This window comes from Dasypus novemcinctus, chromosome 20, assembly GCF_030445035.2.
Source record: "Dasypus novemcinctus isolate mDasNov1 chromosome 20, mDasNov1.1.hap2, whole genome shotgun sequence".
Taxonomy (NCBI): Eukaryota; Metazoa; Chordata; class Mammalia; order Cingulata; family Dasypodidae; genus Dasypus; species Dasypus novemcinctus.
The window spans coordinates 33,413,717-33,436,671 of NC_080692.1; the positions used below are offsets into that span (position 1 = coordinate 33,413,717).

Below are 22,955 nucleotides of genomic sequence, written 5' to 3' on the forward strand. Positions count from 1 at the left end.
AGCAATGTCAAGTGGCTGCATATACTTCCCATGCCGTCAAAAATTCAAAGAAGCAAGATCTTGTTCCTGCACAAATTTGCAGTTATACTGTATTTTTCTGCATTCACACTATAGTTTCAACAGACCTTATTGCTAGTGCAAAGGATATTTCCATATTTAAAATCCACTTAGCTGTGGAACTGAGGAGCTTCCACCGAACCTTCAATTGGAAGTAATCAATCTGACATGCAGAGGCATGCTAAAAAGGAAGTTATCAAAAGAAGACCTAATAGAATTCTATAAATGCCTTCCAACCAATGAATATGTGGAATTAAACATTTATGCTCATGGAATGATATCAATATTTAGCAACATCTATCTGTGTGAAAAGGCACTTTTAAAAATGAAATACATAAAATCTTATTAAAGATCACAATGAACAGATGAACAATTGCAACTGATGACAGGAAACACTAACTTCGAACTCCAACTAAGTGAAATGTTATTTATCCAAAAAATACTTCTATTCCTGTCATTACTAGACCTGTATTACAAAAAAAGTACATTTTTATATTTTGAATTTCATCAAGCAAAAAGTGAATATTTTATCTCATTATATAAATATCTACATAATATTCTCAATTTTGCCTCTTGGCACACAAAGCCTAAAATACTTACCATCTGGTACTTTACAGAAAGAGATTGCCAACTCTTGGTCTAAATGCAACTCTGACACAGCTACTACTGTGTATTTTGCTTTAGAATCACATTCATTTCAGCTCCAACTACTATTTTTATGAGTCACTTCAAGAAGGTAAGGAGTTAGGAATAGAAATTTAGAGTTAATTCAGTCCCGGGGTTAGACTATAATTGTATCTATCATTAATTAAGCACATATAGTATATGGCAAGTTCTCTGCCAAGGAAACACTTTGTATATGTTTTCTCATTTAATACAACAATCCTAGCAACGGGACGTTAGAACCAATGTCTGCAACAGCAGTTGAGAGGCTCAAGACAGGTATTTGGTTGGTGGGAGGGGATATCAAAGGCAGGCACTGGTGCGCACCAGACTGAAACCCCTTGGGGAAGACAAGGACTATCAGGAGACATAAAATGCTGAGGTCACAAAAAGATGCACTCCATTCTTCAGAGGAACAGGGCTCTTTCCCACCCTAAGCCCCTTAAATTAAATTCTGGCTAGGAGTTGTCCAAGAACGTGTTATTGTTGGTATAAATCCGAACACGTTTTATTATTAGAGAGGTCAAAGAAAGTGTATAGGAACATGGGGTGGGTAGAAATTGGAAAATGACCAGATCTAATGCAGGGAAAGTGTGTGTACGTACACATAGGCAGTTCTATGTTTTCAATACAAATCCACATTAAACCCTCTGTATGTAGGTATTGGTAGGGTTTAGAATCTAAACCTCATTATAATGTTCCCAGGCTTCTGCAACAGACACTTCAGGACAATTTAAGAGACGATGAATAACAATAAAAACCCTTAGCCACCAGGCTGCAGGGGCTCAAGGCGAGCACCCGCAACCCCGCCGGTTTTAACTTCCCCTCAACTGCTTCGCAATCAAGCCCTCCTCTCCGCAGGGTGCCCGGGGTGGGCCGAGGCGCCGGCCGGGGAGGGGGCTCCTCTTCAGGAACGCGTCCTGTCCGCCCCGCAGTCGAGGGCCCGCGGTCGGTTGGCAGCAGCGGCTCGTTCTTTACTTGGGCGGCGGGTTTCGAGACGGGGGCCGGGGCGCGTTCAGGCAAAAGAACCCCAACCGCCTGCGCCAGCCGCCGGGAGCCCGCGCGCCCAGGCCCCGCGTGCGGGGCGCGCGCCCTCCCGCGGCCCCCCGCCCGGCCCGGCCCCGCTCCCGGCGCGACCGCCCGGGCTTTGTCTCCCGCGTCGCGCTCGGGCGCTCCGGCTCGCCCGCGGCTCCCCGCGCCGCCTGTAACCCGAGCTCCCGCTTCCTGGTGGCTCCTCTTAAAGCGACCGCGGGCGCGGCGCGGAACAAAGGCCATTGTTTTCTTTCCTCCTGGGGTTCCGCGGCCTCCCCGGCATGGCCCTCCTAGCTCGTTCCTCGCGTCGCCTCGGCGCTGAAGGGGAACAAAGCTCCCTCGTGCGCACACACGTCGCGGGCGAGGGACGCGCCGGGGGAGGTGGGAGAGCGTTTCAGAAAAGCCGTGGGGGGGAGTTCCCGGGGCCCCCTGCGTCGCGTTTCCTCAGCGGGTCTCCCCAGCCGGGCAGCGGGGCCGGGGCGCTCGGGGGCGGCGAGCTCCGGGCGCCGGGGCGGCCGTGCGGGCGCTCCGCCCCCTCCCCCGGCCCCGCGCGCCCTCGCGTGGCCCCGCTCCCCCGGGCCCCGCCGCCCGCGCCCGCCGCGGCCCCTCCCCCGCCGGCTTTGATTTCCCGATGCCGGGCTGTAACCCGAGCTTTTATTTCCTGGTGGCTCCTTTAAGAGGCAGAGCTCGGTGCTGGGAATTCACGTCAGTTTCTGCCCTGAAACTCTCAAGATCAATGAGCGCAGCGCTTTCTCAGTTCTGCCTTTCAGTTTCTCTCTTCCAGGAAGGAAAACATTCGAGAGCGCCGGGGGGCGGGGGCGCCGCGGCGGGGGGAGGAGAGCCGCGAGGCCCGGCTGCGCCCCGCGCCCTGCACGCCCCGCGCCGCCCCGCGCCGCCCCGCGCGCCCGCAGCCCCCCGGGGCGGCTGCCGGGAGGATGCTGGAAGAAACTTCGTAAATGACCGCGTCCGGCCGGCCGTGCGGCGTTTCTGGCGTGCGGAGAGGAAAGGAAAGTGGAAAAAACCCGAGAACTTCCTGATCCCTCTCGCCGGGAGACATGTCGGAGACTCCTGCCCAGTGCAGCATTAAGGTAACGCTCGTCGCCCGCCCCCTCGGCGCGGTCCCTGGCCCCGGGCTGCGGCGCCGCGCGGGGGGGCCGGTGCGGTGGCTCCGGGCGCAGGGGACGAACTGGGGCGCGAGGGCTGGAGCCGCGGCTCCGGTCCCCGGCCGGGTAACCCTGCTTTCCTCCGCGCCGAGCCCCCCCCCCCCCCCCCCAGCGCGCCTCCCGGGCCCCCACTCCACCCCCTTGCCTTTTGACAATGAAATGCCCGTCACAGTTGGTCAGGAGGAGCCCGGGCTGCTCCCAGAACTGTGAAGCACCCCGGTAATGAGCGTGCCTCTAAAAAACCTGCTCCCTGTGCCGACACCCAGCGTGTGACCGAAATGGAACTTTCGGCGCGGAGGGGTGGTCTCCTTAGACGAAAAAGTTCTCCGGTCCCCCACTGGGGATGAAATCATCCCTTGTTTTATTTGTAAGGACTCCCTGGGGTCATCAGACAGGAACGCTCCCTCGCCTCCCCCCCCCCCCTTTGTAATTACCAGCGCTGGTCTGGAGAACAGCCCTGGTGTCAGCTTTTCCTGGACATTGCACAATGAATTTCTTTCTTTTTTTCTTTTTTTTTTTTAAGCCAAGGTGACTGAAGTTGCCGAATGGTTCTTTTACCCAGTGCATATGAAAGTCCAGCAACCCCGAGGTAGAAAAGTGTGATGCCCAGAGAGAAAGAACTGTCTAAATGACCAGGCAGAATGACGCTCTCTGACAGTGCAGCGGGGAGAGCTAAGGGTAGAAATCTCCCAGCTTTTCTGGCCATGTTTTGCAGGGTTGTAAACGCAGGGTGGTGGATGTTTGCAAACACGGTACTTGGCTTCCACGTAGTTGTGTGCGCGCACGTATATGTATCTATGCAGGCTGGTGGTGCTGGCGTGTGTTGCTTCTACAAAGTTGTTGTAAAGTTTGTCACCGTGGGGAGGCAGGATGACTTGTCCACTCCCCCCAATTATGTTTCCTATCTCTGCATTTATTGTGCACTCTATGCCTTTCACTGCTCCGTGAGTACCAAGGTGGAATAGTCTTCTGCTTCTGCAAGAGGCTGCTTCTGCTTTCTGAAGCTGCTGAAGTTTGTTTGTTTTTGGTTTGACCTATTTAATATGTGTTCAGTGAGTGAACACTGTGGACACAATGGACAAATAACCCGTTCTCTTCATCTGCAGGGAATCGGAGAACGCTTTTCTGTTTTAACCCTGTTTTTCATTTAGGGTCTCTCGTGGGGAAGAGCATTTTATCATACTTGCTTACTAGGGTTTTGTAATTATACTCAGATTTTAATGCTTCTTATCAGGAAAGATTTTCATGGGTTTAAGATAGGGCTAATGTGAACTGGAAAGGTTGGTTGGGTTTCTTTGTTTCTGCTTCACAGTGGAACTTTTGGGCTTTGGTGTTTGCGTGTCTCTGGGGTAGGAGTGTGTATGTGGGTGTGGAGGAGGTGCCAAAGTAAAGAACTTGGGGTACTTTGCTAGTTAGAAACCAATTTCTTTTGCTGTATAAGTTAAATTCTACCTCAAGTTGGGTGAACTCTTGTGTCATGGATAATCCAATTTATTTGACACTTGATAAAACAAAACTAAATAATAGGGTATTAAGTCAGCAAATTGTATTTAGCATGATACAGTAAATCTGATGTTAAGAAAACCAGGACCAGCAACAGGGGAGTGATTTTAGGAAGACAACTCCAAAAAGCAATGTTTTCTGTAACTTTTCTTGATACCTCTTGTAGAGAGACTGTATATCCCCACTGCTCTCATGGGCTGATGTTTGTGTGTTGGAAGCGGAGGAGCTACTCTGACTTGTTTCATTGTACTTTGTTGGAAAAAGATTTAGCAGCCCTTTTCCTTACATGCATGTACAGAATCAATCTCTAACCCAAATAAAACCCTTTCTTAAATGTGACATAAAAGTTATGTCCCTAGTTGGTATGTTCCTTTTTTTTTCCTTATTGTTTACCCTTTCAGTTCCTTTTAGGCACCTCTTTTCATTACTGTGGCCCTCTGTGTAATGAAAATATACTTAATGTTCTTCACCAGCGATGAAGGTATCCCTTTTACTTTGGATTGGTCTGTACGAATACAGCATATGAATATTTGCTTAGACTGTGTGTATGTTTAGGTGCTCACATGTGCAGCATATCTTTCCATGGGGTTTGCTTAATTCACAATGTTCCAGTAAAAAGTGCTGGAGATCAAGGACTGGGCTTATTCCAGGTCATCTGAAAATGTTCTGGTGCTGTATGCAGTGTTTCATTTAGTCCTTGGGATGTGGTACAGTGACTGCATAATAAAAAATGTTTGCTGGAAACCCACAAGCAAGGACTGGGGTTGCTTTGAGAGTCCAGTAAACAATAAACTTTTCTATGGAAAAGAGAATGAATGTCAGAACCTTTCAAGGATGAGCTGATGAACCTGATGTACTGATGACACGTGACACATGAGGGCTTTCTGTAAGTCACCCTCCTCTCCAGTCCTGAAACCTTCCTCACTGGCTCTCATTCCTCACCAGCAGCTGGTCAACAGGCTCTAAATTCCTCAGCAGCTGGTGTGATGGAGCATGGAGGAGCCTGACCAGAGGCAGTGGCAGAGGAAAGTACTTTGTTTACTTCTGAGCAGTATCTGCTCTGCTAGCAAAGAGTAGTGAATGATTTAGGTGGCGTTTCCAAGGTGAAAGTTTCTGAATCTGTCAATCAGTGACACCTTTGTAATGATTTCTTGTGTGCTGGTGGTTGACAATGGATGCCTGATAAGAGCTTTTCTATTTCTTTGGCACCTTATAGCCTCAGCTCAGGAAGTTAGTATCAGGCACACACTTTTTCCGTAGGATAAAAAGGGAGGTTAAGTGACGTGCTCAAGGTCACCAGAGCCAACGCTGATGCAGGATGGGCACCTAGAGCCCTCCTGTGTCTCTGCTTTGGGCTCCCCTCTCATGGGTTGTGGCCCTGTCATCATGAGAGTTTAACTACATCCAATCCTGATCACTGCGGCTTGTATAACTGTGAGGCTAGGGTCACCTATGTAAATAAAAAGTCAACCATTTTTTTTCAGAGGATTGCCTGGCTGACTGTGCTGGTCATGGGAGGAAGGGAGAGCCTGCCTTTTCCATCATCAGCCTTCACCTTCAGGTCACCTGTTCAGTTTTGAGTTCAGCCAAGTTGCAGCGGAAAGCAGTTATGGCCCGGCGGACACAGTCCTCACGGCTTTGGCAAAAGCGCTGGAGTCGGTGGGGCTCTGCAGAATACAGAAACTAGCCATATAACCTTCCTCGGCCCCTTGGCCCTGCCCTCCTTAACGGTTGTCTTTCTTAGCAGGATGAAATCACTCTCTCATTTTAAAAATAGTACCTACGTACAGGGGGCCCCTCTAGGTCTCCCCTACTGACTCTGAGCTCCTTGCGTTTAGGGATGCCCATCTCTGTGCTCCAGCACTTCGCGTGGAGTGGAGCCCAGTCTTTCACAGTCATGTTTGCTGGTTGGGGGAGGGCAGTGCTCCTAGCCTCTGACCATGTGTGTCCCGGGATGGTTTTACACCTTCATCCGCTCGCTGCTGTGAGCATTTAATAAGACCATACTGCTCTCTCCGAGAAGACTAGAGGATTCCCTGGGTGCCTGCGCAAAAATTAGTCTTAACAGAATTCTGTATCCTAACAATGCTTTACTGATAAAAATTTCAAAACTTGCTTTTGTGTCTAAACAAAGCCATTGAGTAAACGGTACAACACAGGGGCTTGAGAAACTACCTGGAAGGGTTCAGATCAGCAGGCCTCTGAGTTCTGCCCAGTTCCTCTGGCAGTCAAATCAGAGAGCATCGAGGCTCTTGGACTTGCAGGACCTCCGGGCTCATTGGGGCCACCCGCCTCTCTTCCCAGAGAGGAGGCCAGGGGAGCTGAATGGCGTGTGTCCGCTGATTGGCGACAGCGCCAGGCTTCGAGCAACCCCGGCCGGCCGCGGGCCTGCGCGCTCCGGGCTCCCGGTGCATTCCTATAAAAGGCCAAGGAAACCCGATACAATGGGCTTCGCCCTCTCTGGCACTTCCTTGCTTGGTCCATTTTAATCACAAGCCAGCTGGTGGAGGGCATGCAAGTATGTGCCGAGGAAGACGGCGTGGGGGGAGCGTTGGGCGGCGGGGGCCTCGTCAGGTGTGAGAGGAGGAAGTCGGGGGAGGGAGGGCATGAGGGGCGAGGGCCCGGCTGCCGGGCAGTGCCCCACGGTCTGCAGCAGTAGTTTTACCGTGTGGGAGGGGTTGGCCCTTCTGCACTGGGCTGAGGGCAGTGGACCTGCTGCCAGGCCCCTCCCAGGCACCCGAGCGGGCCACAGGCTGTTTTATCCAGGGGCTGCCAAGCCCGTGCCTTCACCTTGTATGTAGTAAGCTTCCTGCTTAGAACAGAGTAAGCTCAAAACACGGCAGCTGGTCCCAGGGAAGTAGCGATGGGAAGTGTCCTGCTGAAGGTAGGTCAAGAAAGAGAATACCCCACGTGTGGGCAGCAGAGGCAGGGAGAACAAAGACAGGTTCTGTAAATCTGAGTTGAACTGCCTTTACTCACACCAAGGAAGGGCGTGGGGGCAAAGGGGCTTTGGGAGTAGTTGAAGAGGAGCTCCATCTTTTTTAAAAGTTGCCTTTGGCCTCCCTCTCCCAACTGAAGGAATCAGTGTCAAATGGAGCCTCCTGGGGTGTGAGGTATACAAATGAAATAGTTTTCTCGGTGAATGCTACTTCAGAAAAAGCACTGGAGCTGGGGTTCAGGTGGAGCCCAACTGCTAGATTTGTACTTAGAACGTGGGTAAGAAACCAGGCTCAGGAGGTACTTGTGAAGCAAGACAGAAGAAGCATGAGTTTACCCAGGGCTTTCATGCCAGAAGGGGCCAGCTTAAAGGCTGTTCACTGCCCAAGCTAGTACTTGGGGCAAGAAAGATGAGCCTAAATTAATGAGAAGTTACAAGTATAGCCATTAAAAAAACAAACAGGAACCAGCCTAATAAAGTGTCGCTTACTGGGGCATCAGGGTGAGCCTCAATAATAGGCCAAACTGACTTGTGTTCCATTGTTTAGAGATGGATACCAAGTGCTTGAAAACTGTTCCTTATGTGTTGAAATATTCCCACACATATTTTATTTACTGTTAATTTGCTTGATAACCCCTTCTTAGATAATGAAAATCTACAATTCAACCTGGCCTTTGTCCAAATGAGTGTGGGTGGGGGTGTTACCATGTGTTTGTTGTTAGGTGTAGACTCCCAGGTAGTGATGCTGCTCACAGCTCTGTTGACTAAGCTTATGGAAAACTGTAGAACACTTGCATTTTTGGAGCTTTATAAATGCTGTGTAATTAAAGATGTTTGCTGTTTTAGCAGTAACAGCTCCTACCACAACCTGTAAAACCTTACAACTGCATAGTGGTTTACTTTTGAGAAGGCACTTTCTTCTTCTTCCTCTTTTTTTAAAATATATTTTTAATTTATTTTTAAAAGATACTTAGATTACTTAAAATGTTACATTAAAAAATATAAGGGATTCCCATATTCACCACTCCCTACACCTCCCAGTTTTCCCCACATTAACAGCTTCTTTCATTAGTGTGTATATTCATTGCAATTGATGAGCACATTTGGAGCACTGCCACTCAGCATGGATTATAGTTTACCTTGTAGTTTACATTCTCCCACTCAATTCTGTAGGTCATGGCAGGATATATTACGGCCTGTATCTGTCATTGCAGTGTCAGTCAAGACAACTCCAACTCTTGAAAATGCCCCCATATTACACCTCTTTTTCTTCTTCTTCTTTATCATCTCCTCCTCCCCCCACCCCCTTTTCCTCCCCTTCTCTTAGATCACAGTTCCCAACACTATTTGCCACCGCCATTTACTGATTACTACTGTTGTGTTATGTGTTTTATCTACATTATCTCATTTAATCTTTACAAGTCTCTCAGGGATGCAGTTTATCTCCTAATTTTACAAATAAGGAAACTGAGGGAGGTGATGCATTGGCCCAAGTGGCAAAGTTGCATCATCTGACTACAATTCCAGAGTGTTCTCCATGGCATTCTTCTGAACCGCAGCTATCTTTGCAAAGAAAAGTAGGAAATTAGGTGTGATTGGGGGGGGGGGCGGTCCATGGAGCATGACATAAGCTCGGACGAGAGGCTGGAAGGAAACTGACATAGGTGCTCACTCACGGAGGCCATGTGTGGCCCTTGCCCTCTGGTCTCTTTGGAAGGTGGGTGTTGGAAGTATGCTCCTGGCTGTGGGTCAGCCCCATGGCCGCATGGAGCCACCTCCCTGTGACAAGTGTCCCAGCCCTCTTCCCAGCAATCCTTGATATTCTCTGGTGACATGTTGTCTTTTTTTCTATGGTTCTCATGTTGGGATAGATAGATAGATAGATATTGCCCCCCCCCCTCCAGAAACCTTTATTTTCCCTCTCTGTTTTTCTCTTATTTCCCCAGTGCCCAGCTGCCCCTTCATTAAGTGGCTGTACGTCTGGGAGGTTGTGTGCCCTTGTCTTAGTCAACCCCACTCAATTGGTCAGCCTCTTCTCCAACGCCTTCTATTTTTTTGCCCCTTTAAAGCTTTATACAAAGATCCATAAATCACAATTATTTTTTAAAAACCGAACATCATGTAGACCTTTAATACTGTGTGATTTCTAGGAATTTCTTTGAAATCTTTTCAGGTATTTCCCCACCCCCCCCCCCCCAAGGAATCCTTTTCCCCCTTCCTTTCTCATGACGGCCCGATCTGACTGGCCTTTTGCCTAACACGTGCTTACCATTGCTCTTGACTGGAACGTGGTGTTTTGTTCTAATTAACTTGAATGAAGAGAGATCTGCCCATCTGAGTTTGAATGGCTTTAACGAAGAGTGCAGATTTGGGCTGGAAGCAGAGAGAGATCAGTGATCTGGACCAAAGGCTTACGAAAAACCCATCGCTCCCCAGTGAAGACACAAGAGCTGCCCCTGTCCACCTGCCCGTCACATGCCCCTCGGCGGTATTTTCCCCTGGTGTGTGGGAGCCGGGCCTTCAGAAAGGATCTCATTTCCTGACTGAGTGGGTGAGCCTGCTTAGCGATACCAGTGTGGCCGTAATGTAGTTCCGGTCGCCACCTCTTCAGGTTTTGTTATTGAATTTTTGGGGGAAGATGCTGGGATTGAACCCTGGACCTCGTACACGGGAAGCAGGTGCTCAACCACTCGAGCTACGTCCGCTTCCCGAATTTTTTCTTCAAACCGAGGTTATTAATTTGTTATGAGTAAACCCACTTCTGGGACGGTCAACCGTGATGTTCCCCGGAGGTACCTACACCCCACTCTCAACTTTCTGGTTGTGGTCACTCTCTTCTTGGCACCTCAGCTGAGCACCCAGGCTTGCAAGACCTTGATCCCTGCCCTCCTATTCCTGGCAGATGCCAAAGCCAGCTACGTGGGCGGCTTTTTTCAAAGGAAAAGATGACTTTGTCTTCCCAGAAGATAAATCTTCTACTTTGGTTTATGAGGCAGATAGCAGCCCCAAACCACAGCCAGGTCGGGGCCTGCGCGGGCCTCGAATGGATATTGCATTTTATTCTGCTTTGTGTTGTGCTTTAGTTCTTGTCCGTAACCCAGTTTCCCTGAGGGGACCGTGAGTTGCTGAGAAGGGGGGGCCTCGCGGTCTGTGCTGTGGGATGCTTGTTGGGAGGAGTGAAGACACTCAAGCAGCCAGACCTGAGTAGGAATTGCCAACCTTGGAGTGAACCTGTTTGAATTTCTTAATTTTCAAAGCGATAGTAAGAATTCCTCTCACTCGGAGTATTGGCATGATGTTGTAAATTGACTGAATGCAGTGCTTTACACTGTTTAAAAAAAAAAAAGTCATCCCCCCCTTATGTATCGTGCCCCACATGTGGATCTTAAAGGGTCAGAGTCTTCATTACACAGTCCAGTGGTAAGGCCAATTCGTGGCGTGACCTCAACGAAAGTTAAGGTCTTGGCCTCCCGAGTCCACTGACTGCCAGCACAGTGCTCATGTCACTGACCCACTGAATTTCTCATAGGGTTGGGGTCACTCAGTGCCCAGAAAGCTCTTATTTTTATTTTAATAGACCGTACCTCTGCCGCAGGAGAGATGAGCCAGCTATTTACATGATACCAACAAACACCTTCCAGCATCCTGCAGCTGAGTTTTCAGGGTATAACTAGTGTGGCTCTGAATAATTTTCCAGAGATGAAAGGAAAGAAAACGACCTGAGTCTGGAAGTCCTGCACCACGGCTCTAACTAGCGTTATTACTCAGCACTCAAGCATTCGAACCTATTCAGGGATCTGCTTGTTCATACAGTTGCTTATTATTTGGGACTGGGGTGAGACTTGAAAGAGACCATCAATTCTTTAGTCTGCTTTTGTTTAACAGGCGGTTCTATGTCTGACCACAGAACAGTCACTGTTTGCTGTGGGGTGGTGAATTTCCAGTTTCAAGAACTGAAGAGATGGCTTTTAGTGGAAGTTTAATTGTACTGAAGAGTTAGAAAAAGCCACGTTTGTTAACTTTGGGGCAAGAGGGAAACTTCATTTTCAGTAGACATTACGGGACTTAGGTATCTCTTCCTTCAGCAGCAATGCTCTTTTTTTTTCTTAAGAGGTACTGGGGATTGAACCCGGGACCTTGTTCATGTGAAGCGGGCACTCAGCCAACCGAGCTATACCCGCTCCAGCAATGTTCTTTTTGCTCTGGACTTGAACTATGTTCCTGAATCTTCCTTTGTATATACATGTTAAATGAGAAGATTTAGACCAGAAGATAGTGGAGAGAGTGTTCGCTGCCTCAGATTCTTCAAGAAAGAGCCAGAGTTTCAGAGAGAAACCAGTTCCTCTGCGCTCCTTGAAAATCCAAGTGGGAGTCTGTGATTTTCTTCTTAACCGCCTTAGACCCTCTCTAGTGGGTTTTGATGGGCGGTGCCACTTTATCTTTCCTAAGGCTAATCTGTATAATGAGATCAGTAATGGTGCTTCACTCCCATCCCCCCTTCGTGAGGAAGCAGTAACCAAAGACGAGATGCTGATTCTAAAGTATTTCCTGGAAGAAGTGAGCTACAGATAGAAATCAGCCTGGTAGTTAAAAAAAAAAATCAAACCCCAAAGAACAGCCTGTTAGTTTCTGAAGTTACTCATTTCCCCAAACACTTCCCTTGTTCCCTAGTGAAAGTGTGAGGCGAGGCGTGGTAGCAGAAATTCTGGCCCTGCAGAGAAGGTGAGAAAAAGAGGGAGGGCCCAGGTCAGCCTTGCTGCGCGTGTGGCGGGAAGAGGCCGGGGTCTCTAATGAAGAATCGAGGTCAAGAGACCATTTAGAACCAGTGCTGTTCACAGCAGAAAAATTAATGCCGGATAAGTGAATCAGGGCTGGGTGGGCAAGAAGAAATGTGGTAGGAGACTTCATAACAAAGTGGGGAGGCGGGGGCTTGTCAATTTCTTAACTGTTTGAGCAGCTTAGACTAGGGAAGGAAACTGCTCTCATCGCTAGTTCCTTCCTTACTCTCTTGTTATTTCTAGACCATTGGTCTTTCCCAGACTATCCTTGACTGTCAAATCAGACTGTAGCCAGGGCAAACCACACTAGCATCTCCTGACTCACCCATGGGTTCCCGTTCTTTATTGTGATCCCAGGCTGGACGCCCAACGAGACAGAAGTGAGTTCTCTTTTTTTGGTCCTCTTTGTTTACTCATGCCCAAGTCTCGCCCCCCCGCTGCAGAATTGGCATGCCTGGTTTTGGGAAGTGGAAAACTGGAGGATTGTATCCCCAGTGCATTTTGTAGCTACTGTGCCTCCTCTGGACATGAAATTTGGGCGATTAAAAGGAATCCGTGTCATGAGCTCACCTGACTGGTGCTTTGTACGGCTGATACCCGTGACGCTCCTGGCTAATGGATCTTGGGCGACAGTGGCCAGGGGTGGATGGGGACAGCAGGTCAGGAGTCGCTCTCGTTTTGCGCCTTTTCGTCTGGTCTATATACCGGGTGAGGTGAACCTGGTCACTTTTTTGATGAAGTTTGACCACCGTAGATCCCGCTTTGGGTAAGTCGTCTCCTCTCCCGGACTTGGAGACCTGAATGACCTGATTTGGCTGACTACACCTCAGATCCCCTGGAAATCTGTCAGCTCCTTATTTGACCGTGTGCCGTTTAGTCCCTGCCCTGGTCCGCTGACTCTAAAGCTTTAGGGTGAGGTAGAAGGAGAGATCCTACCAGTGGGAAAGGTGAGAACCTCGCCTCAGAGCCAGAGGAACCCAGGCTCACTTTCTGAATTTTCAAAACCTGCGTTTTGTGTCACTCAGACTCGTGCTCTTGGCAGGACCATGTGTTGGGTGGCGAGCCTCACTTCTGTGCAGGCAGAAGTCAGCTGTAGGTCAGACACAGCTTGGGGACACGCTGGAATCCAGGGGGAATGTTGGCGTGCGCAGGGAGGCTGCAGTGACGAGCTTCTAATCTTTTTCCACATGCTTGAAGGGTATCGTTCGCTTTCACCCAGACTGGCAGGGAGACGGACAGAGGGACCTAGGTTTTGCGTTACTTCTCAAGTAGGGCACCTATTCGGAGATCCGTCTTCTCTGCTCCCACACTTCCTGGCATCTTGGCTCTTCTAAGGTACCTACCCTTAGAGTATGAACAAGGAACCACTGACACCAAACAGCATGTTTATTTATCACCTGGAAGCACGACAGTTGGCCCTGCTTGGAGACATGTGCAAGCAGGCCTCCGAGGTTAAAGAACCTGAGAGGGCGTAGAGAGCTGGGCAGACCCCACTCAGAGGCTGTATTATTCCAGAAAGGAGGAGCAGGTGGGCCCAGGGGTGCAAGTCGCTGTGCTGATGTTAGCCAGCTCGTCAGAGAATTTGTCTGTCTTGAAAAACTTGGTAAAATGGCCAAATGGAGCTTCTCCAAGGTAGGGGGAATGCCTACGTGTGCGTTTGTGGTTAGCCATCGTGTTGCGCATTCTGATTTAAGGGAAAGACGGTTTTGTGTACGTTTCCATTTCAGCTGTGGTATTTAAAGGTTTACCATGGAGGCCTCGTGGGTGGGTGAGAATTTGGGCCTCTCTTGCCTCTTGGTTGGCTTATATCTAGGTCATGGGTGAGCGCAAGTTCACGACACATCCCGTTTCCGACTTGGGTGCCTCTGGGATGGCCCGCAGGGTTTGATTCAGGTGATTCTGGCTCTCCCATCTTGATGCACGGGCTTGTGGCCTGCTGGCTGCACGCCACGTGGCTCATCAGGCAGAGTCCACTCCCCAGCTCAGGCCCCCAGGCTGGTGTCTGCGATTCAGGAGGTCTCATGGTATTTGGTGTCTGTCGTCTTCATCCCTGGGACTCCCACCGGGAGAGGATGCTTCTTGGGGGATTTCTGGCTGCCCGCGGCGTTGGGAAAGGCCGGTGTTAGTCCAGCCGGCTGCCTCAGGGCAGTGGGCCATCCGTAGCAGCTCAGGGGGTTCTGTGAAACCATTCGTTCTCCAGCAAGGAGATCTCTCAGCTGACCCAGGCACAAATGTTAGATTTTGGGGAACACCTACCATTTCAGTTACCCTCTTGGCCTGCATTTGTAGGTACTTAGGGCCTCGTAATCTAAGTGCGTTACAAGATTTCTTCACGCTGCAAAGCCTAGAAAGCAGACTTCTGGTGAGGGAAACCATTTCTAGTTAAAATTATTGACGCCCCAAGGTTGAGAACGGACTCAGAAGTTAGAATTAGCCTATTCCAGGGAGAACTGGAAGAGGGTAGCTGACACACACTGCCCTAATGCGCTGTTTTTAGCTCTGGCCAGACTATATGGTAGGGGTTCTGTTTTCTGGGCCATCGTGCTTTTATTCTGAGAGGCTGTTCTTGGGACTGTGTATGCACGTGGGCATATGTATTGCATGCTCATGGGATTGTAAATCACAGAAATTATGGTATAATCGGTTTCCTAGCTTAAAGAGAGAAAGATTGCGCAAAACCCAGCTTTACATATCAACACAAAATGTATCTCCTCGGAGGGTTGGCTTTTTGATGGGCTATAAACGGATTGTTAAACAGCAATGCCAGGGGCCGTTAACAAGCTGTTTCTAAGAGCATCTCCCTGGTCTGGTCTGTAAAGGTAATGTGTACATATTGTGGCTCTGAAATAATTTGCCTGTGGTGCTGATATGTTGGTGGGTTTTGTGTGTGGGTGTGTCTTTAGTGATGAATCAACTGAAAAGATCATTTAAACTATTGCTAATTTGCTCCTGTGTTAGTGGTGGCATTCTAACCTGGGCTATGTTCTGATTTGTTTTTTAAGCTGACTTAAATAAAGAGGTGTCTGGTCAGCCACAAGGTACTAATCAACCAAATATCAAAACGCTTCAGTGTGTTTGTTACCACTCAAAGTAACTAACGACTGCTTTAAGGATTCATGCCTTGGAACATTTGGTTTGACTAATCACCTCCCCAAAAGCAAACATAGCATTTGGGTTCCCAAGTTCAGCAAAGCAGGCTCCTATTATGTGTCTAATAGTATTTGAACCTCTTTTCTCATCCAGGCAATATAGCTGAAAATTGGTCCATGCCAGCTTCTGCGACTTTTGGATTTAACGGAAAAGAACTCTCTTGTTATTAGGCTGCCATGCTTCTACTGTGTTAGCAGCTGCTGCAAAAAAACAGGTGTCTCTCATAATCCCCTGGCTGGATCAGTTTACTAGCCTGGCCAAGCCTTATTATTGTTTTTATTTACTTTTTTTTTTTTTTTGTCCCACACAGGTCAGGTACTGCCAAGTGATGTTGATGAGCAGGGTGAATGCAAGAGGAGATGGCAGCTTCTCTTGGGGAGGTTTCTATTACAAGACTCAAGCTAAGAGTCTTGTACCATAAAGACAGAGCTAAATAAAACCGGTCAGGACACAGACCACGGGGGAGAAGGGCCAAAAGGAGGATAGTAAACGAATGGTTGTGCCAGATCGCTTGCCTGTCATTCTTCCGAGGCCAGCCTGAAGGCACCACTGCCCCAAACCCCCCTCCGGGGCCGAGGGGAGTGTGGCGAGCCTCCTTGGGCCACGGCACCCTGGCACACCAGCCCACCATTGCTGCTTTAGCTCCTGGAGCAGAAGCTTCTGCAGGGCAGGCGTGTGTCCCCTCCGACCTGCAGGGCTCCTCCCCTCACCCGCCTCTCTCCGCCCTTTCCCTGACTTCCTGGAGGCTGCAGGCTCTTCAGTTGCCTCCCCTCAGATCCCACTTAGAATGAACCTTCACAGATATGTTGATTGTGTCATTTCTCTCGTTATCCTGCAGTTCAGGTGAAATCCACCTTCTATCATGATGTACAAGGTGTGGATGGTCCAGCTTCTTGAGTCTTCTCCAACACCCCCCTCACCCCTCTGTTCCAGCCAGTACTTAACCCCTCTCCCAAAGCGCACCCTGAACTTTATGCGTGGAGCCTTTTCCTGCCCCTTTCTCTGCCTGGCAAACCAATTTGTCTTTGGATTCCTGTTTCTCAAGCCTCCCTGGCTGCATTCCACAACTCACTGAAGATGCCTCTATTAAGTGGCATGATCTATTTGTAGTTTAATTGTTTTATCTTCCTCCCTAGAGTGAGAGCCCCCTGAGGGCAGGGACCCGATGACTTCATTTCTACATTGCCACCGTCCAGCACAGTGTCTGGCATAAAGGAGGCCCAACGTATGTTAGCTGAATATAATTTTAAAGTTGCCAAGCATTTATTAAGCTTCTGCCGTTAACCTTTGTGGGTGTTCGGCTCTGTGATAGGTAAGAGAGATATAAGATAAAGCCCTCACACAGTTGAAATCCTGAGCGAATATCCTGTGAAGGAAGAATAAGGAAGGAAGCAGAGACCCATTTGTTGAAGCAGTGTCAGGGCCGCTTGGCCGGCTAACCACACTGCCACCCCAGTAGCTAAGGTGCTCCCGTGAGACTAAGTCCTGAGCAGACATACCCACAGAGCACCCACACATTGTTCCTCCCTCCGTTGCCTGCCTCCCAGATATGCCCTAGACAGCTGGAGGGAACGCTGTAGAACCTTTTGGCTGACGGTTGTAGCGAGTGTGGAGTCAATCATCTGCCCCCTTTCTCGGCCGGTCCGTGAGCCCTCCTGGGCCAGGATGAGAGGCCTGATGGCTGTTTGTTATAGGCTTGTGCAGTCTTGACATCGCTGGCTGTGATACTCTGGGAAAGAGCAGCCGGTCACCACTGCATGGGGCTGCATGTTGTCCCTTTGCCTCATTCCCTCACCAGCTGGTCAATAAAGATGATCAGAAAGAAGAGCACCGCATTCTGAACCTCCTACAAAACCTGTGATTGCTTTCCAAGTCGGGGAGGAAGGGGACCCTTCACTCCCCTCCCCCCTTCTCTGGATCCTGTGTTCTACTCTACACTTATGGGAGATGATCTCTTGGAGCTCCTGTTTTACTCCTAGCATGTTGTCCCAGGGAACTAGACAGTGAGAATGATGGAATGAGTATGCACCCATCCATGGAACGAGGAAAACAACTCATACTCAGGTCGTGTGGATGGTAGGACAGCCTCATTTCTGTTTAGAGAGGTCAAGTCGAGAGGAGACTATTGGGGGAGTGGTTAGGGTTGTGAACAGTGTGGTGTGTGGAATGGATCGCTCAGGAGCAGCCGGGTATTTTCAGATACAAGCACACACACCTGGGCCTTCCACACAGACCCAAATGCCCCCCTCCTCCTCACGCCTGTTGCCACTGACCTACAGCTGGGATGTAGGGCATCGAGGTATGGGAAGGTTTCAACTTCCTGAACCCAACCAGACCCCAGCAAGGGACCTTTCGCAGTTCCCCTAAAACTGGCACGAGTTTCTCTGACCACCTGCCAGCGGCTCTCTCTTCCAGATGCAGTTGCAGCTGCCTGCCAGCTCTCCTGGCCTTGGCTTCTCCTCGGCCGCAGTGGCTCCAGCCCCACACTGCTTCCCTCGGCCTCCCTGTCCACGCAGCCAGTCTCAGCGAGGTCTCCCTTGTTCCCTCTTGGAGGCTCCAAGAAGGCGTCTGTGGCAGGTTGGGAGCTGTCGGAGAAGTGCTGAAGGAGGCCTCTTGTGAGCAGCAAACCATAGGTCCACGTGTACCCAGGGAAAACGCACATTTATGAAGCTGCCGAGGGCGGGGATGGCCACTGAGGGTGTGCCCTCTTAAGGGCATTCAGCTTAGACACCTCGTGCTTGAACAACGGCTGCTGCCAAGTTTCCTCCCACCATTACTGCTGCACCCTTGCTCAACGTCTCTGCTGCCAGGGCCGTTGTTCAAGAGGCCATTTCCTTCCCCTTCCACATCCCCTCTTCCTTCCAGCCTCACCAGACCCAAGGGTAAGCCAACTGTTCCCGGAACGTGGGGGGCTCGAGAGACTCAGAGTTCCTGATCATTAACATATTACAATCTAATCTTGAGGCTGTCCCCCATTTATTTCTATAGTCAGTTCTTTGTTGCTGCAACCTGCATAGGAACAGGCTTTTGAAATGCAACTACTTGATTAGGGACCTTGGTGATTGTTTTCACTTGAAGTTCCTTCACAAATGCCTAGGAGAAATTTTCAGGATCCTTAATGAACTGTTGAAACGTAGTAAGAGGGACTCACTATGGCTTGAGCAGTTGAGTGCCTGCCTCCCACACGGGAGGTCCCAGATTTGGTTCCCGGTGCCCCCAAAAACAAAGCAAAAAAAAAGGAAAAAAAAAAAAACCCAACTCAGGGGATCTGATGTGGCTCAGTGGTGAGCACCAGCTTTCTACATACGAGATCCAGGGTTCAATCCCCAGCCCCAGTACCTAAAAAAAAAAAAAAAAGTAGTTAAGATTCAAATATGAGAGCCCTGTGGGAAGGGCACCCCCCTACCTCCAGCAAAATTTACCGTATTTTCCAAATTCTAAATTAAGATGTGATCATTAAAGGACTGGTCATTTTTGTTGTTGTTGTTTATATAGCAAGCCTTACAAAAGCGTACCCTGTTATAATTTAACAAGTTACCTTCATTGAAAATAATAAAATCACAGGAGATCAGGGCTGTTGGGCTTACTTCCACCAGTCTTCTGGGGGCGGCGAAGGCCAGTTGGTATACCTATCACCCCTTACCCAAGGTTCATGCCATGGATCTTTTCTCACCTTCCTCCATTTTTATGATTCCTGGCTGGTCCTGAGAAGGACTAGTGAGTGTGTTTGTCTTTCTTCTGGATAGAAGTTGCAAGGACACTTAAGCCTTATGCTTCAGGGCAGAATCGGATCACAGGCTGAGATCAGGAAGAAATCCCCGATTCCCCCCCCCCCCCCCCCCCCGTATCAGATTGCACAACTGCCCTGCCAGGTGTGCTACCTCTGTTAATCACACACACACACACACAAGCCGCCCCCTGCCCCCTCGCTTACTGGCCGCCTTCAGAGCGGGATATGGCTCTCACGGGCCAGCAGCCCAATGCCCTCAGCAAGTACCTGCCCCCGAAGATGGAAGGCAGCTGTCCCATTTGCACCCGAGCTCGGCCCTCCTCCAGGTGTGCGCCCCTGGACTCAGAGTCATATCTTCAGACCCCGGCGACGCTCTGCAGCTCACTTGGTGGGAGATTTTGAATTGGGTCTAAGATTACATACGCCCACACATGCACGCACACACATCTTTTAAGAAGTTTTCCAAAAACTTGCTTCCCCTTTCCTGGGCTTTTAGTTTGGTTCCTGCACCACATCAAACCCATATTCGTTCCCAGAACATCAAAATCATCCTGACAAATAGTAGAGCTCTTTAACGGTCAGGCCTGCAGTTGCCAGTCTCAAGCTTGCACTGTGACTTCCTGGTCTGATCGGAATGAAGGGGGTGGCGAGGAAGAACGGTTTTCTTTCACCGTTTTTTTTTTTAAGGCCCTGGCCCTGCCGCCTCTTGTGCAATAGGATAATTACCAGCGATTCCCAGGCTCGCCTGCCTCCGTTTCTTCCTTGGCAGTTCTATCTCCTGTGGTGCAGTAACTTCCTTCTGTCTATTCTTAGCTTACTTAACTTTACCCTTCGGTTGTTTCCCCACCTCCCTGGCTCCCTCCTCGTCTTCCTCTAGGCTGTCTCTTCTCTTCACTACTGTGAAGTTATTTGGGGGAGCGCCTCCCCAGTTCTGGTCTTTTTCTTTATGAAAACAGAGCCACTTTGCTTCTCCTTCATTTCGCCGTGCATCCATTCATATTCCCCAAATAGAAACCGTCACCGCCCAGCGCGTAATGCCTGATATGTCAACCTTTGAATCACGATGTGCCAAAGTGAGTTCTCCAGCAAGTTTCCTATGTCAACGGGACTCTTCTACCCCTGGGACCATCTTCCTACCTTTTCTCTGCTTATTGGTGATTCTACCTCAGTTGTGGGCCTTCCCAGAATTAAGATTTTAGTACTGGTTCACCTTGGTTTGTTCATTTTGCAGTTTGTCTCCTTTTTCCCTTTAGGTTTTTCTTGCTACTTGGGGGGGGGGGGGTCTTCTGATGTCCTGTTAATTAGAGATCATACCAGTTTTTATTACCTAAATTTGCTAAATGGACATGAGTATCTGTTTTTTTACCAAGCATACCTTTCAAAAATAGGGGGAAAAAGTAGGTTTTGGTCAGCTTTTGTTTAAGCAGTTATTTCAAATTTATAATAACTGAGAAATAGCTTGTGATTCTTATATAGTAAAAGCTTCTTTTCTTTGCAATTTATGGGGATAAGAAACCCAGTTTAAATATATTAGTTTTTAAAATAGTGTCCTTAGAAACTAATTATTGCTTTAATTTCAACAATTATTCTGTATGTTAAGAGTTTCGATGATGATTTCAACAACCGATAATTTCTATATGTTAAGAGTTTTTTTTTTTTTTTTTTTTAAAGATTTATTTATTTAATTCCCCCCCCCCCCCCCCCCGGTTGTCTCTTCTTGGTGTCCATTTGCTGCGTCTTGTTTCTTTGTCCGCTTCTGTTGTCGTCAGCGGCACGGGAAGTGTGGGCGGCGCCATTCCTGGGCAGGCTGCTCTTTCTTTCACCCTGGGCGGCTTTCCTCACGGGCGCACTCCTTGCGCGTGGGGCTCCCCCACGCGGGGGACACTCTTGCGTGGCGCGGCACTCCTTTCGCGCATCAGCACTGCGCATGGCCAGCTCCACACGGGTCAAGGAGGCCCGGGGTTTGAACCGCGGACCTCCCATGTGGTAGACGGACGCCCTAACCACTGGGCCAAAGTCCGTTTCCCATCTATATGTTAAGAGTTTTTATTTCAGTGATACATTATTGTGCAGTGTTTGTCTATTGGGAATTAGACTCTTCTCACTTTAGAGTTTATAATGTGAGCTGTGCTGTAGTAAAGTAGTGAAACTGCATTTCTTTAAATAGACTTTCCATTTCAGACTTTTACTGAGGTAGCGATATTCTTTGACACTTTATTACTACTCATTTGTAAGATTGTTTTTAGTATAAGGGTAGTTTGATCCTGTTTACAACACACCTATTCTGGGAATAGATGGGGAAGGGGTTGAGGGAATGCTATTTGAGTCATTCCCTGCCATAGGACAACATGGTTTTAGAAATGAAAACAGGGAAATTTACATCCTTCTGAAAATAATGGGGAGAAGATTTCAGGAGGCTATTTAGACTATCAGTTTTAAAGACCATACATACTAATTCCCTCTTTTTAAATGAGAAGTCACCTTTAATTGTTTTAATGTTAATAGCCAAGTGGGAGAAATTGGAACTTGCCTTATACAATTTTTAAAATGTTCTTTTCTGGGTTCTAATAACTTCTAATAAAACAGAGGCCACTAGCATTTTATTAAAATCACATCTCTCTTGCTTCTAAGAAATAAGGGTAAAACCCAAACTTTAAAGGTAATTGCGGCTTTCTCCTTCCCAGGATAGGGTCCCGCTAATGGTTTCTGAAGAGGGGTACAGGGCTCTTGGTCTGTTGGAACTCAGTTTTGTCTCCACAGTAATTCTAAAACAATAAGGACTCACCAATTCAGACTTGGCAAGTCCACTGAGGTTTTCTTTATTCTTTCTTTATTTCTTTATTGGGGTAGAAAATAGAGGTTTTAGCTCAAGACCACTGCTAAAGGTATCCAAGTCTAGGAGCATTTTGGGATCTCGAGTTGGCAGTGCCTTGTGTCTTTCCCTAAACCTAGGATTTGCTGTCCAGTGATAAAGGATCCTGTGATGAGCAGCACTGTGACATCAGCCCAGGCGTTCTGACTGCCAAGCACTTGTAATTTGGAAGGTGATTATTAGAGTAACAGAATTTGGAAATTTAGAGCTACAGTTTTGAGGAATTTCAGACTAGGGCCCCAAAAGCTTGGTTAGATTGCCCACCCATGGTCCCCGTATCTATCATTGCCATACTAGAAAGGACTCCCAGCAAACTTAGTGACTTTTGGACTTGGCAGTTAGTTTTACTGTAGGCAGTATCTGCAGAATAACAGATCATTTCAAGTCAAATCACTCTGATTAGTGGGGGAAAAAATCAACCAGGTGAATTGAGTGAATCTATCTACTTCTCATTTGGGTGCTTTTGGTCATGCAAAAAAAAAAAAAAAACCCCACCTACTCCAAGTCATATATACTTTAAGTTTGGGTCTGATTTTTTAAAAACTCAAAATGAATTACAGATGGTGGAATAGGAAATAGATTGTGTAAATAACATAACATCCGTCTCCTGCCTTTTAATCTGCTCTCCCCTGGGTGTTTCAGGGCTCATTGTAAGGTAAGAGGTTTGCTCTAGCCCCTTGACCACTCTGTTTCTTCTGCTGAAAAATGTCATCACAAGTATTTATTTTACAGTGTACTCTGACTATGGGAAGGAACAATTCCCAGCCCAAGCGGAATCGCCTCTGAGATCCTATTAAACAGCAAATGCCCTGAACACCGGTGTATGAAAATGCTTTCCTAGGACGAGCTCAAAGCATTTCATCCTCCAAATAAAATCTATCTGCTCGCACTTAGATTGTTCAAAGGCAGATGGTAGGCAATTGAAGCAGAGAGGCAAGCTGGCAAAAGGAAAAATAAAACCACAAATATCTGTACATGAAGGTGATCTACGCTCTTGCCAAACCCCCTCCTAAGTTCGTTAACACAGCAGTTTGGCAATTAAGTAACATGGGAAATCAGACTCATACGG

At 48.4% G+C, this 22,955-nt stretch overlaps 1 protein-coding gene across 3 annotated transcripts in view; it reads left to right on the forward strand.

Annotated features, from left to right (window-relative positions):
- The first annotated feature begins 2,580 nt into the window (after positions 1–2,580).
- ETV6 (ETS variant transcription factor 6) overlaps positions 2,581–22,955 on the forward strand; it is a 243,737-nt gene continuing 223,362 nt past the window's right edge. The window contains exon 1 of one of the 3 annotated variants that reach the window (XM_058282802.2): positions 2,581–2,840. In XM_058282802.2, the coding sequence (XP_058138785.1) occupies positions 2,808–2,840 (33 nt within the window). In that variant the 5' untranslated portion in view covers positions 2,581–2,807. The remainder of the gene's footprint in view (positions 2,841–22,955) is intronic. The other 2 variants (XM_058282803.2, XM_058282804.2) reach the window with 2 other exon arrangements.